This window comes from Coenobita brevimanus, chromosome 116, assembly GCF_032717465.1.
Source record: "Coenobita brevimanus isolate Jiangsu-jjx chromosome 116, ASM3271746v2, whole genome shotgun sequence".
Lineage (NCBI taxonomy): Eukaryota > Metazoa > Arthropoda > Malacostraca > Decapoda > Coenobitidae > Coenobita > Coenobita brevimanus.
Window position 1 is genome coordinate 46,285,893 of NC_137069.1, and position 15,623 is coordinate 46,301,515.

The window sequence follows — 15,623 nt, forward strand, 5'->3', positions numbered from 1 at the left end:
GTAATGATTTCACCAACTGTAAATACTGAATATGCATAATCTTACTGGCACTGAAAATGTTTCAAGATGTTTAAACAGAAAAATATATTTGTGGAATTCACATTTTTGTGACTGCATCCATTTTTTTTCTTTTTTTTTTTTACATAAGGTGCAATATTGCTAATTTGGGCAAATTTTATAAAAGCCAATATGGTACTAAATGGGGAGCCATTTGCAAACCGAAAGAGCCGGCTCTCTTCACTGAACTGAGCCAAATGAGCCGGCTCCCTTGAAAGAGCCGGAATTCCCATCACAAATGAACTCTAAATGCCCTAACCTCCAATTAATTCACAGTGAAGAACACGTACGAGTTTGCAGATTACCTGTCCAAAATTTACATAACTAACACTTATTTTATGCGCAGTTTTGATGTTACCTCCCTTTTTACTAATCTACCCATTGATGAAACCATAAACATAATTTTGAAAGTGCTCTATAAAGACATTAAACTTTTCAGGGAAATGACAAGACATGTACTCAAAGAATTTTTGGCTCTTTGTATTAAGGATGGCTTGTTTATCTTCAATAACGAACTCTACAAACAGATTAATGGTGTTACTATGGGACCACCCCTTGGACCTACTTTTGCCAATATCTTTTTATGTTATTATGAAAAATTATGACTAAAAGACTGTCCAAGTAACATTAAACCATGGATGTACCGAAGGTATGTCCATTATACATTTGTCATATTTAGAGATAAAAGCCATGCTCAGGATTTTTTGCACTACATAAACACTCGTCATGGTAATATACAGTTCACGATTGAGAGTCCAACGGTTGTCTCCCATTTTTAGATATCCTAGTTAGGAGAGATAATGGTAAATTCCTGTGTTCTGTGTTCCGTAAGCCTACTGTGGCGGGGGGGACACAACCTGGCCGCACTATGGGGTGGTGCTACTACTCTGCGGCCGGGTTGTGTTAGGAAGAATACTGTCACCGTATTCCCTGCGTGTCGTAAAAGGCGACTAAAAGGGGCGGGGTGAGGGGACTAGGGACCCCCTCCTCTGTTTTTTAGTTCCTAAAAAGAGACAGGCCAGAGAAAGGGACGGGGGATGGAGTTATCCTCGTACCCTGAAGATTGGGTCTATGAATGTGCGTGGATGTAGTACAATTGAGACTAAAAGGGAGGAGATTGGGAGAATGTTTGTGAGAAGAAAGTTGGATGTGTTAGCTTTGAGTGAAACGAAGATGAAAGGGAAGGGGGAATCTATGTTTGGAAGTGGGAATGGAAGATTGTCAGGTGTTGATAGAGGAAGGGCAAGAGAAGGTGTGGCCTTGTTAGTGAGTCCGGAAGTACAGCAGTGTGTGATTGAATGGAAGGAGGTGTCATCGAGACTGATGTGGGTGAAAGTGAAATTTGAACGTGAGTTGTGGGTGTTTGTGAGTGCATATGGGCCTGGTAGTGAAAGGGATGAACAAGAGAGGGAGTCTTTCTGGAATGATGTTGATGAGTGTCTGCAGAGTTTTGGAGCGAATGTGAATGTGGTAATGATGGGAGATCTGAATGCTAGAGTGGGAAATGTAGCAGTTGAAGGCGTAGTTGGTATGCATGGTGTGCCTGGAAGAAATGAAAATGGGGAACGAATGATAGCGATGTGTGTTGAGCGAGAGATGGTGACTGGGAATACGCTGTTTGAGAAGAAAGATATTTATAAGTATACATGGGTGAGACAGGAGGGTGGAAGGGTTGTTGATAGAGCCTTGATGGACTATGTGGTTGTGTCTAGGAATGTAATAGGAAGATTGTTGGATGTGAGAATTCTGAGAGGGGAGGGTGGAGGTATGTCTGACCACTACCTGGTGGAGGGAAAGTTAAGAGTAGGTAAGAGATGGGTGAGAGCTAGGAGGGTTAGGTGTGGCAGGGAGGTTTTGAAAGTGAGTGAGTTGGATAAAAGAGAGAAAAAGATAGAGTATCAGGAGAAATTGAAAGATGAGTGGAACGCAGTGAAAGATCGGGAAAATGGCAGTGTGGAGGAGGAATGGCAGTTGTTTAAGAGTGCTGTGGTGGGGCATGCAGAAGAGGTGTGTGGTGTGAGACGTGTGGGTGGTGGTGTAAGAAAAGGAAGTGAATGGTGGTGCGAGGAAGTAAGTATGGCTGTGGCTGAGAAGAGACGTGCATATGAAGTGTGGCTGCAGAGGAAGGATGAGATGTCATATGAAAGGTATAAGGAAAAGAGGAACAGAGCGAGAAGGGCTGTGCGTGATGCTAAAGTGGCAGCAGATGAGAGGTGGGGTAGGCGGCTGACAGAATTTTCAACAGAATAAGAAAATGTTTTGGAAGGAGGTGAAAAGGGTGCGAAAGGGAGAGTCTGGGAAGGAAGAACGAGTAAAAGCAGAGGATGGAAGGATGTTAATTGAGATGGATGCAGTAAGGAAGAGATGGGCAGAGTATTTTGAAAGATTGTTAAATGTAGAGGAGGAAAGGGTGGCTGAGATTGTGGCAGATAGAAGGGTGCAAGGAATAAATGTGTTGGGAGAGTTGAATGATTCATTGATCACGAAGGAGGAAGTGGAGAAGGCAGTAAAGGAGATGAAAACAGGGAAAGCTGCAGGTATGGATGGGTGTGCTGTGGAATGCCTGAAGGGTGGTGGAGTGACTATTGTTGACTGGTTAGTAAGATGATTGAATGTGTGCTTTGAGAAAGGTATGGTGCCAATTGACTGGGCAAGTGCTTGTGTGGTCCCGTTGTATAAAGGCAAGGGTGATAAGTATGAATGTACTAGCTTTAGGGGTATAAGTCTGTTGAGTGTTGTAGGTAAAGTGTACGTATGGTAGAGTGTTAATTATGAGAGTTAGAGCGGGTACAGAGGGAGTGATTAGTGATGAGCAGTGTGGCTTTAGGAGAGGGAGGGGATGCGTTGATCAGGTGTTTGCTGTGAGACAAGTGTGTGAAAAGTATTTAGCGAAAGGCAAGGATGTGTTTTGGGCATTTATGGATTTAGAGAAAGCGTATGATAGAATTGATAGGGAGGCTTTGTGGACTGTTTTAAGATTGTATGGACTTGATGGTAGGTTACTAAAAGGGGTGAAAAGTTTTTATGTAAATAGTAGAGCGTGTGTAAGAGTGGGAAATGCTGTGAGTGATTGGTTTCCCGTGAGAGTGGGGCTGCGACAGGGATGTGTGATGTCGCCTTGGTTGTTTAATATTTACATGGATGGTGTTGTAAGGGAGGTGAATGCAAGAGTTTTAGGTGGTCTGAGTCTGGTAAATGTTGATGGAGGAGAGTGGAATCTGAAGCAGCTGCTGTTTGCAGATGATACTGCACTGGTGACTGATTCAGAGGAGAGATTGAGACAGTTGGTAGAGGAGTTTGGAAGGGGTGTGAAAGGAGGAAATTGAAAGTAAATGAGAATAAGAGCAAAGTGATGAAGTGTACGAGGTTGATAGATGGTAGGGGGATGAATATAGTTTTGAATGGTGAGTTGCTTGAGGAGGTAGATTGTTTTAAATATCTAGGGTCACATGTTGCTGTGGATGGAAGAATAGATGCAGAAGTGAAGTTTAGAATAAATGAAGTAGGAAAGGTGCTGGGAGGAATGAAAAAAGTGTTTAAATGTCGTTCGCTTAGAATGGATGTAAAGAGAAGGCTGTATGAGGGTGTTGTGGTACCGACTGCGTTATATGGGGCTGAAACATGGAATATGGGTGTAGCAGAGAGGAAAAGTTTGAATGTAATGGAGATGAGATGTCTGAGGAGTATGTGTGGAGTGACGCGTATGGATCGAGTGCGAAATGATGAAGTGCGAAGGAGAACTGGAGTTGTTCGGGAGATGGCTGGTAGAGTTGAGCAGAGGGTGTTGCAATGGTTTGGGCATATGGAGAGAATGGATAATGAGCGATTGGTGAAAAAGATAACTAGATCTGATGTGAGAGGTGTAAGACTGAGAGGAAGACCACGAATAGGATGGATGGACAGTGTGAAGAGAGCGCTGGATGCGAGAGGGATGTCTGTTGAGCAAGGAAGAGTGGCTGTGCGTGACAGAAATAAATGGAGAGAAATTGTGAATGAATAAGTGATGATGCAGCCCGGAGGGGATATTCTCCCGCATTTGGTCTGATCAGCTAGTCAGGTCAGGTGCGGGTAAGGGGATGGGTCTGTTATGATGTGGCAGGGGTAAACCAGTTCTGCTGTCGGGCCCTGCTGTGGATGTCACTGCTTGCATTGCCAGTTGACCCTTGTGCGGTGTGATGCGGTGAGGATCTGTCCGTTCTCCCCTTTGGGGCTAAGATGCGAATGAATGTGTTTGAATGGAAGAGTAAATGGAGAGTGAGTCGTCCTGTCTCGGCTACCTCCCTTTCCTTGGGGGAAGCAGCCTAGGTATATAAATAGATAGACATATTCTTTATTCCATGATGAGATTTGCTCCCTAAGAAAATATTTCGTAAATAATGGCTATAGTGATAACTTGTTCTATCATCTTGTAAGGAATTTTCTTAACAACCACTACATGCCTAAACAACCAATCTCTACTGCTAGTAAGGAGGCATTTTATCTTAGTTTACCTTACTTGGGTGATATTTCGGTTCAAATGAAAAACCGCTTAATTCACAGCCTTGTTGAATTTTATCCTCAAATTGACTGTAAGAATATACTAAGTAATTCATTTTCAATTGGCTCATTTTTTCACGTTAAAGACCCTGTTCTGACCGACCTCCGTTCGTCTGTTGTTTATTGCTTCACTTGCCCAGGTTGCCAGGCCGGGTATGTTGGTAGCACAATCAGTGCTGTCAAGGTTAGGACAGACGAACATACTGTATGGGTCAGTCGAGCTGGACAGGCCGACGACTCAGGTCCCGTCATCACGCAGCAGTAAAAGACCATTGTGAATCTTGTGATATCTTACTTATAGAGGAGTATTTTAAAATATTAGCTTCTTCATTAAATAACTTAAGACTGCTAGAATCAATATTTATAAAGGCCCATAATCCATCTCTAAATAACATTATGTCTGCAGTACCTCTTCATGTTACGTAACTTTTAGTATCCTTTCACATTCCCATATTTTATTTTTGTCATATGCAGACCGTATGTCTCCGTGTATTTTTCAACTGCACAATACTGTGTTTTTAGTGTTTTGACTTGATTTTTTTTTGCTTCCCATTTTTAGATCACTGACGATGACATTTTAAATGTCGAAACGTTTGAATAAGATGCTGCTCACGTCAACGCTCGTTGTCCTCGTTCTTCTAAGAATGAAGTATTTTAAGTTTGAGAACAACAGGTCAAAGGTAAAGGTCCAAGAGCTGTATCAAAAGCTCGGTCATAAAGCGATCGGATGGTGTAGATGTTGAGCTCTCTCAGTGACCCTCTTCGTTATTTTCTTTTTTTATGCGAGGAAGAATGAACCAAAGGCTGAGCCCGCATTAACGTTCCTTCCAAGAAAGAAACAAAAACAATACAAAAGAGAGCCAAATTCAAGATCCATTCATTTCGAGATCCCTGGACACGCTGCGTTTGAAAGACGGGAGATCAAAGGAAGTAGGAATTACAGAGGGAGACAGTTCCAGAGTTGACCTGTTGCATGAATGGACTGAGAGTAACGGTTAACTACTGCATTAGACAGTAGGACAACAAAGGGATAAGAGTTTGTTGCTAGACGGGTACTACACGCCCGTCGTATAGGTGGAGGGATGCGAGCAGACAGTTCAGAGGAGCAGTGACCACCGAAGTACCGATAGAAAAGAGATAAAGAGGCAACAGCGTGGCGAAGAGACAAAGGTTGAAGGGAGCCAGAAAGAGGAGGAGAGTTGATGAGACGAATAGCCTTTGACTCCACGCTATTAAGAAGAGCTGTATGTGGGGAGCCCCACACATTAGAGTTGTACTCTAAACAGGGGCGAATAAAACCCCTGTATAAAGTCAGCAACTGTGCAGGAGCAGAGAAGGCACGGAGTCGGCTTAGCACACCCAATCTCTTGGAAGCAGATTTCACAAGAGATGCAATATGACCTTTCCAAGATAAGTCCCATGTGAATGAAATCCCAAGCATGTTCAAGGACGATGCATGATTGACCTGGATATTATTAAACATTACTGGGTATTCCTGGGGAAGATTTTGACAGGTTGATAGGTTTAAAAATTGAGTCTTAGATGCATTAAAAACAAGACTATTCTTACCCCAGTCAGAGATACGAGCCAAGTCAGACATTAGGTGTGCCATAGCCTCATCCCTTGTTTGCTGAAGTAGCTGCTGAGATGAACGTTGCGGGAACCGAATGGAAAGGTGAAGGGTGGAATCATCAGTGTACGAGTGGATAGGGTTATATGTACAGCTTAGAATATCATTGATGAATAAAAGGTGAGAAGATCGCCAGTGGAGCGTCCCCGATGGAACCCATACTGACGATCAGAAAGAAGGTTGTGATAGGAAAGATGCTTTAAAAATTTTCTGTTAAGAATGGACTCAAAAACTTTTGAAACACAGGACGTTAAAGCAACTGGACGATACTTAGAGAGAGGGCTGGGAACGGTCACCCTTCTTTGGGATCGGCTGAATGAAAGCAAACTTCCAGCAAGAAGGAAAGGTACAAGTAGAAAGACAAAGGTGAAAGAGTTTACCTAGGCAGGGTGTAAGCACAGAAGCACAGTTCTTGAGGACAACAGGAGGGACCCCATCAGGCCCATATGCCTTGTTAGTATCGAGGCCAGTGATGGCAGAAAATACATCAGATGAAGAAAGTGTAATGTCACCCATGAGAAAGTCAGATGGGGGAGGTGAGGGAGGAATAGCACCGGAATCGTCTAAGGTGGAATTGGAGGAGAAAATCTGAGCAAAGAGATCTACTTGATCAGTAGAAGAAATAGCTACAGAGCCATCAGAGTAGAAAAGAGGAGGGAAGGATGATGAGGTAAGTTGTTAGAATGGTTTTTGGCAAGGTGCCAGAAGGAGCGGGAAGAATTCGAGTTGGAGAAATGAAAGCATTTAGTATGGATGAAATTATTTTTTGCAGAGCGAAGGACAGACTTAGCACGATTCCGGGCAGAAACATAAAAAGATGTGATTCGGTGGTGCGTTGGCTCCAGTACCTTTTACAGGCCCTCTCCTTGTTGTGGACAGCATTAGAACAAGCGTGATTAAACCAAGGCTTTCTTAGATTTGTCAGAGGATATGAGAAAGGAAAGTATGCTTCCATGCCCGAGAGAATAACCTCCGTAATGCGCAAGGCACACTCAGATGGCTCCCGGCCACGGAAGCAATAATCAATCCAGGGAAAATCAAAGAAGTACTGCCTGAGGGCCTCCCAATTCGCAGCTCCAAAGTGCCGCAGATGACGTTTCTTTGGAGGGTCCACAGGCCGAACCGGAGTGACAGAACAGGTTACAGTAACAAGGTTATGATCAGAGGAGCCCAACGGAGAGAAAAGATTAACAGTGTAAGCAGAAGGATTAGTTGTAAGGAAGAGGTCAAGTATGCTGGAGTTCTCTCCAAGGCTGTCAGGGATACATATAGGGTGCTGTACAAGCTGCTTTAGGTCATTAAGGATAGAAAAGATGAAGGCTTGTTCACCAGGTGGATCAGTGAAAGGAGATGAGAGCCAAAGCTGGTGGTGAAAAATGAAATCTCCTAGAATGGAGATTTCAGAGAAAGGAGAAATGGATAGAATGTGTTCCATCGTAGAAGTAAGATAGTCGAAGAATTTTTAATACTAAAATCAGGAGATGAGTAAACAGCGCAGATATATTTAATCAGAGAATGACAGGAAAGCCGAAGCCAGATATTAGAGAATTCAGAAGAATCAAGTTCAGGAACACGAGAGCAAGATAGGTCGTCGCGTACATCTAAGCAACATCCACCTTTGGCTTTGAAATGAGTATAGAGAAAGTAGGAGGATACAGAAAAGGGTTTGCTGTCAGTTGCCTCAGACAGCTGAGTCTCAGTAAGAAAGAGAAGGTGAGGTTTAGAGGAGGAGAGGTGGTGTTCGACAAAGTTAAAGGAAAGGCCGCGAATGTTGCAGAAACGAAGAAGAGGGGCGGATGCTGATAATTACATTCAATTCAAAAGACTTTTCAAACGAGATGGGTTAGTCCAAGCCTCCATTAATCTCCCTGCTACTACGATGTTCTTAAGTTGAAAAAATTACAAAAACCTTCCGAGCTTTCTCACATTTTTTTTTTTAATCAGTATAAAATGCATAAAAACCACTTAATGAAATGCATAAAAATGTGGGGATGGTTGTTTGCCCAAAACCATCTGAACAAGGTCGAGGCAATGAGACAAGTAATCCTGTCCCTTCATCTATTTTCCCTTGCAGCACTTCCCATAATGATGTGGCATAGGTGCATCCAAAAAGTATTATGCCAATTGCGTGACTATTAACTAACCTTCCAGTACAAAAAAGTATGCCATAAAAATGTTGGGATGAGATTATATGTCGTTTTATTGCCTCGACCTTGTTTCGATGCATTTTAAAGCACTAAAATGCCTACAGTTTCATACATTATATTAATTTTTAAAAAATACTTGTATACTTACTCATCAAACAATTTGCTTTGTAGCTCCGCGGCATGGAGGTATCCAGCACCATCTGAAAGGCCATTTCCTCTCTTCCACTTCAGGCAGAAGAAGTTGCTGGAGTCACGCACTACCTGACAATTATATGCATACATAAAGGAACCATGTATAACATTTTCAGGGCCCTCAGTGACATTATAATCCCCTGAAGCCTTTCACACACACACACACACACACACACACACACACACACACACACACACACACACACAGCACTTCCCATTATGATGTAGCATAGGTGCATCCAAAAACTTCAGGATAGCATATGACATAGTAAACAGCAATGATAGTTACAAAAAGAGCCTAAACTATAAAAAGGGAAATTATCAAGACCTAAAGAAGTATTTCTTAGAAGTTGATTGGGAAAATGAGCTTAGAGGACAAGATTTAAATGCTGTATATAAAAAATTTTGTGAATTTTATGAAATAGGAGTCCAGAAGTACATCCCACAGCACAAAGAAACAGATAAGAAAATACAGAAATGGTTCAATACAGAATGTAAAAAATCAAAAGAAAGAAGAGATTTGTTGTGGAATAGATACAGAAGACACAATAATGAAAGGGCGTATAATAATTACAAATAGGCAAGAAACGACTATACAAGAATAAGGAGGGAAGCCCAAAAACAGTTTGAGGAGGATATAATAAATAAAAGTAGTGATCAACCAAAGCTGTTTTACAGCTATATCAGAAGCAAAACTAAAGTAAAAGATATAATACAATCCATTACGGACGAGGGAATCACTTATACACAAGAGAAGGATATTTGTGAAGCACTAAATAAGAATTTCCAATTAGTTTTTGCAGAAGAAAAAATTTTTGAGAGGGACTATGTGGAACACGCATGTCCACACACACTACCAGATATACAAATAGCAGAAAAAGTAATACAGGAGGAGTTAAGTAGATTAGACAGAGGAAAAGCAAGTGGTCCTGATGAAATTTCATGTTGGGTATTACGAGCATGTGCAAAGGAGTTATGTAAACCATTATTTTTAATTTTCAAGAAATCCTTGAGTCAAGGTAAACTACCTGATATTTGGAAAAAAGCAAATATTGTCCCCTTATTCAAGAAAGGGAATAGACAAAATCCACTCAACTACCGACCAGTATCACTGACCAGTGTTGTAAGCAAGGTATTAGAAAAACTTATAAGAAAAGCTTGGGTAAATCATCTAGAAGAACGCAGTATGATAACAGAAAGACAGTTTGGTTACAGAAAAGGAAAATCATGTGTTACTAATCTGTTGAGCTACTATGACAGAGTAACAAACACAATCCAGGAAAGGGAAGGATGGGTGGACAGTATCTATTTAGATTTCAATAAAGCTTTTGACACAGTACCTCACCAAAGACTTTTATGGAAACTGTACCATCAAGGAGGAATTCGAGGCAAACTGTTTTGTTGGATGCAAGACTTTCTCATAAAAAGAGAAATGAGGACAGTACTAAGAGGAAACTACTCATCATGGAAAGAAGTGACTAGTGGAGTACCACAGGGTTCAGTGCTGGCACCAATCATGTTTTTAGTGTATATAAATGATATATACAGTAACACTGGAAATGAGAGCTATCTGAATGTGTTTGCAGATGATGCAAAAATACAGAGAAGCATTACTAACACAGACTCTTGTAAAGAGCTACAAGAAGAATTAAATAAACTTCATGAATGGTTGGGATTATAAGTTAGGAAATAAAACCCTATATACATCAGAAAGAGAGAAAGACCTAGGTGTGATTATCAATAACAGACTATCTCCGGCTGACCACATCAGCGAGAAGGTACGGAACATGTATACACTGCTTGCAAATATGAGAATAGCATTCACATACATAAATGAAGACATGCAAAGAAGGATAATAACATCATTCATTAGACCAGCCCTGGAATATGCATCAGTAGTCTGGTGTCCTCATCTCAAAAAGCACATAGACAAGATTGAAAAAGTTCAAAGGGCTGCTACAAGATGGATACCAAGCTTAAGGGACATAAGCTACGAAGAAAGACTAAATAAACTGAATCTACCAACACTACAGGAGAGAAGGAAAAGAGGTGACATGATAATGCTATATAAATGCGTATCAGGAAAGGAGAATATAGACATAAATGATTACTTAACATATGGAGAAGCATCAGCAAGAGGACACTGCAAAAAATTGCATAAAAAGAGAGGTGATAAAGACGTAAGGAAATTCAGTTTCCCAGAGCAATTGATCAATGGAATGCACTACCGAATGAAATAGTGTGTGCCAAAACAATTCACAAATTTAAGGATATGTACGATAAATATGGTTTAAGACACGGGACAGTACGAGCTTGACTCATTCCTGTAAAGATACAATTAGGTAAGAACAATTAGGTAAGGTAAGAACACACACCGCTCTGTTATTAATGTCTAATCTAACATGTCATAGCTCCAGTTAAACAGACGTAACCTCCGAAATGCTATGACACTGATCACTGAGAACTACTCATGTAGTAGTTCCATTATTCCTTAGCTAAACATCTGTTGTTTCCTTGTCCCAGAATAATGCCGGTGCTCAGAGTACGTAATAAAGCCTATGCTGGATTTCAAGCATTCTCGTGTGCTGTCCAGAGGAATTTGGTTTTCAGAGGTTATCGTTCCACCTTACAATTTAATTATATAGAACTAATATATCTTCCCTGAAATGTGCTGAATTTCTTCGTCTTGACTCATTTTTCGACATGAAATGAGCTCACCAATTAAATTCATCTGACTTTTCGAACACCTTTCCAGAATCGCTCACAGAACCTGTGTTATCTGCTCTTTTTATCTTTGATAGCTCTATTGTTGTTTCTTTTTCCAAAACCTCAGCGTCTGATCTTACTATACTGTAGACAATTTTGATAATGTTTGTCCATCCTCTCTCCCCCCTCCCTCTCCACACACACACACACACACACACACACACACACACACACACACACACACACACGCTATGTTTTGGTGATGACGGATAGGTAAATGTCCTATAACGATGATGTAGTATCTGCGGTCAGTACTATTAGCTTGTATCCTCTTGGAATTTTCCTTCCGGTTATTACCAAGATTTTTGTTATTGTGCTGGCACCCAGCATTCTCTGGCTCATTACATGTAACCTTTCTAAGTGGCAGTTTGCTTTCATATAATTTATCCTAATCTATAATGATCACCTCTGCCATCAAAACTTTACCAAAATGTTTGAAAACCTTGCCTAAGGTATCTGTAACATATCTGAATCAAAACAGAACAGGAAGATTCTCAGACATCTGTTATACTTACACACCATAATTTGAATATGACCAAGGATGTTCAGTTTTAAATTTCATTCGTATTTAAAATCATAATTTTTTGCGATTTTGACTGAATCTTTGTGAATGCATTATGTTATATACAGCAAGATCTTTCACCGACTTTGAGAAAAATCCTTTGGCTCCAAAGTGTCCTCTACATATTCAGTCCTGCTGTGCCTTCATCGCACGTTTCCATTCAGATTATTCGAAAGTTGCTGTTGTATAAAGCAACTGCTCTTTTAAAGCTATCAGCACTCGTGTCCCTCAGACAACTGTCAGCTCACCGGCTAATATCTAGTCCGCCAAAAATCTTGAGATGTACTGCTAGCTCAGACTCTTTGGTTGCAGTTCAAAACTGGGTATCCATGCTGTTTCAAAAGTATTAGCAAGAAACTTCAGTGACTGTCCAAATTTATAAGAAGGGTTCTTTTATCAGCCAATGTGCCATACAGAGTTGTATAGGCTAATCACTTACAGCCGTGCACAGTGCTGAAGATTGATCCATTCATGTGGTGGCACCAATATTACTTGTACAGCTATTTGTTTATACAACGCCACTCATCCCCTTCCCTAACTCCCGAAAGGAGAATGGTGAACTGAAGCAGAAGGGCAACTTCAACCTACAGTCTACCGAGCTCATATCCACGTAAGCCTGAATCTACAAGAGCAATAATTAGCGTTATACAGACTGTGAAGTTCCAGTATGATCATTCCTCGTTGTGGTCATTATAATAAACCACCTTATATTCCTGGTGCAAAAACAACCTACTATTCCAGAAGTTACCTTTCCAGTTAGAAATTTTCCCCCATTCTACCTTCATGTCTTCATTCAGTACAGTAGCTCTCCTGAAATGAAATAAAAATATGCAAGAAACTGAATATGTTACAAAATCGAATTTTCGGGTGGTCAGAAAAACTATGTACGTAGTACTAAAACTTGTTTTCTGAAGCCTGTCACTGTACATATCTTTCGGATATAAGTCAGACCGAAGACTAGTGGTTTAATACAGTCACAGTTGTTATTTAAACTGTCATGCGACGACATGCCACTCAAAGTTAAACATAATGGTGCTGTGATGCAAGGAAAAAATAGTTTATATTCTCTTTGTCTACAGGAAAATAGAGAAAACAGTTTTTAATCCTTAAAATACTAGTGGCCACTCACACATTGAATATTATTTATCTAGTGTAAGCAAGAATATATCTAATATCTCAGTCGTCGTCTTAAGGTTAGGTGTCTCGGGTCTACCTTACCTCAAAGTTGGTAAAGATGTAGGGCTTGTTGAGCACAATAAGAATATCAAAGTCAATTTTCTTAGTTACACACAGACCCTCATAGGCGCTGCCCCCGTGCATAAGAGTTGCCCCTTGTAGCAGGGTTTTTCCAGGGACCAGCGCCTCGGCTCCCTCTAACAGCGTGTTGCAGGTATTAAACTGTCTCTGTAGTGCCTCTGCGAAGTTGCGTACTATCTGTAAACCAAATCATTTTACCATCAGTTAGGAGAGAAACAGTACTGCTGGTTATGGATGCGGATGTAACAGTAGATATGTTGATAGAAACAGCACTGTTGGCTTTAGAAATGGATATATCTATAGATACCCTAATAAAAACAGCATTGCAGTCTTTGGAAACAAAGGCACCAGTGAACTAGATGGAGAAGGCATGGCGTTCAGAGGAAACAGAGGTTACCACGGATATTTACAGTAAGGAAACTATTGTGCTGGCCGGAAACAAAGAAGATAAAATAGTTAAAAGTGTGTGTGTGTGTGTGTGTGTGTGTGTGTGTGTGTGTAGAATAATAATCACAAACTCTTCAACAAGGTTGTTTCTGTACATATGACAGCAACCAGCAATGGCTTAAAAAAAAAAATAAAAAGGTAATTTTTCATGTACTTATGTAGTTTCTAAAAAAAAATTATAAAGTCAGAAGTGCACAGCTTTTTTTTTTTTTTTTAATTATTATTCTCAAGCAATATAATGGATTCAGTTTGATGTAGTTCAGTGGCATTCTCAGCCTGACCAGACAGGCATTAGCAGATAATGCAATACTGCGAACTGGACAATCTAACCTCTAAGCTTGTACACGTTCTGAACACGGTGAGGATCCGCTATATTTTGTGCAGTGTTGGTGGAATTTTTACAACAGAGTTTTTTGTGGGTGTGGCTTTATGGTCATCGCCCACTGAGGGGCATTAGGCCAAATTAGATGGTGGAAGGCATCTACACGTCATCACCGCACCACTGCTACATATGACGGCCATTCTAAGAGGCCAGATGTGGAGGCAAAATGTGATAGAGGGCTCATAGACCGGTCAGACGCACCTCCTTCCCCCTGACAATCAAGACGGGTCGAATATCCTCACCCAGGTCGGCAGCCCAGAGCAGATCGTAGAGGTTGGAGTAGATCGCAGCTCCAAGCTGGTACAACTGGGTGTGGGCGTCAAGGGCCAGGAAGTGTTGGTAGGAGGACACGTCCAGCCGATCCTTCTGGTCCATGATGGGAGGGCGGGATGGGTTGCCTTCCACTGCTGGAGGAGGGGGGGGACTCACTGACCTCCTCGGCTGGGGAGCAAGTCGACGCATCCTTGGCCATGGAGAGGGAGGCAAAAAAGTCCCACCCCTCCTCGGTCTCTGATGGCAGATGGTGAATTTTTGCCATGGTCTTTGCTGTGTCAATGTCTGGAGCCAGGTCAGTGATTGGGGTGGCAGTCCTTCTGTTGAGAGGAGCCTCCAACCTTAGCCTCTTCTGTGGTGTTGTGCGGGGGGCAGCAGATCACGGCTGCCAGGCCAGGCACTCCAGTTGGCGAGGAACTGAGTGTACATCACGGGCATAGCACTCGGGGACGACAAGGTGAGGCAGCCCGATCTCCTCAAAGATCTTGGGTAGGAAAACACACAAAGCCCACTTGTCACTCCAGCAAAAAGCCTCCACCATTGCGATGCACATCTCCACAGTGATGTTTATACCCACAGGACTCACAGGATCCCTGGCCTGGCGTCCCTGGGCCGTGAGACATCATCGTGCATGGGCAGAACCCTGCGGTTCTGCACACCCACACCTCCTGGCCCAGTAACATCCCGAGCCTCAGGACCCTTAGGAGTCACAAAGAGACTAAACTCCACCATCTCTCCATCCCCAAGGGAACGTTGGAGGTGCCATGGGTTTGGTTTAACGATGGCCAGGCTGTGCACAAAAACATCAACACCAGTATCCTGGTGCTCGATGAATCTGTACCCCACCCTGATATTAAACCAAACCAGGTTCCCTCTGATCTGGGCGACAGGTGACTGGTCTGCTGGATGCCCCCCCCTCAGAGGGTCACAGGCAATATCAGATGTGTCGTCCATGGCTGTCGATTGTTCTCTCTCCTCATCTTACAACAGAATCAGTGCACACTTTATACATCTGGCAGCACTGCCAACTTTATGGTAGATTATAGTGTCACCGCCAGCAAATATAACACCTTCACGTCTTGCGTATAAACGTAAATATGGCTAAATCATAATCTGCTTGTTTTACAAAGAACATACTGGGCCAACAAATTTCTCTATAATCATATGCTTAGGGTGTAATTACCTGTGCCTGTGGGTGCTATTGCCAGATACATTAAGTAAACTGTGTAGAGAAGTTTTTATGTGTAATAAAGTGAAGTACATACCACAACAAGATATAATTTTCAATATGGTTCAATGTGAGCTTCCAGTTATGGATTCAACCAGGATTCCTTTAGGTCTAAATACAACTAGAGCATGAGCCCGGGGTGGTCT

General features: G+C 41.8%; 1 protein-coding gene across 1 annotated transcript in view; it reads right to left on the minus strand.

The window, feature by feature from the left end:
- LOC145418814 (uncharacterized) overlaps window positions 1–15,623 on the minus strand; it is a 234,690-nt gene that overhangs the window by 32,331 nt on the left and 186,736 nt on the right. The window contains exons 3-4 of the mRNA XM_080287146.1: window positions 13,109–13,324; window positions 8,519–8,631 (exon numbers count right to left, since the gene is read on the minus strand). Coding sequence (XP_080143272.1) covers window positions 8,519–8,631; window positions 13,109–13,324 — 329 coding nt within the window. The remainder of the gene's footprint in view (window positions 1–8,518; window positions 8,632–13,108; window positions 13,325–15,623) is intronic.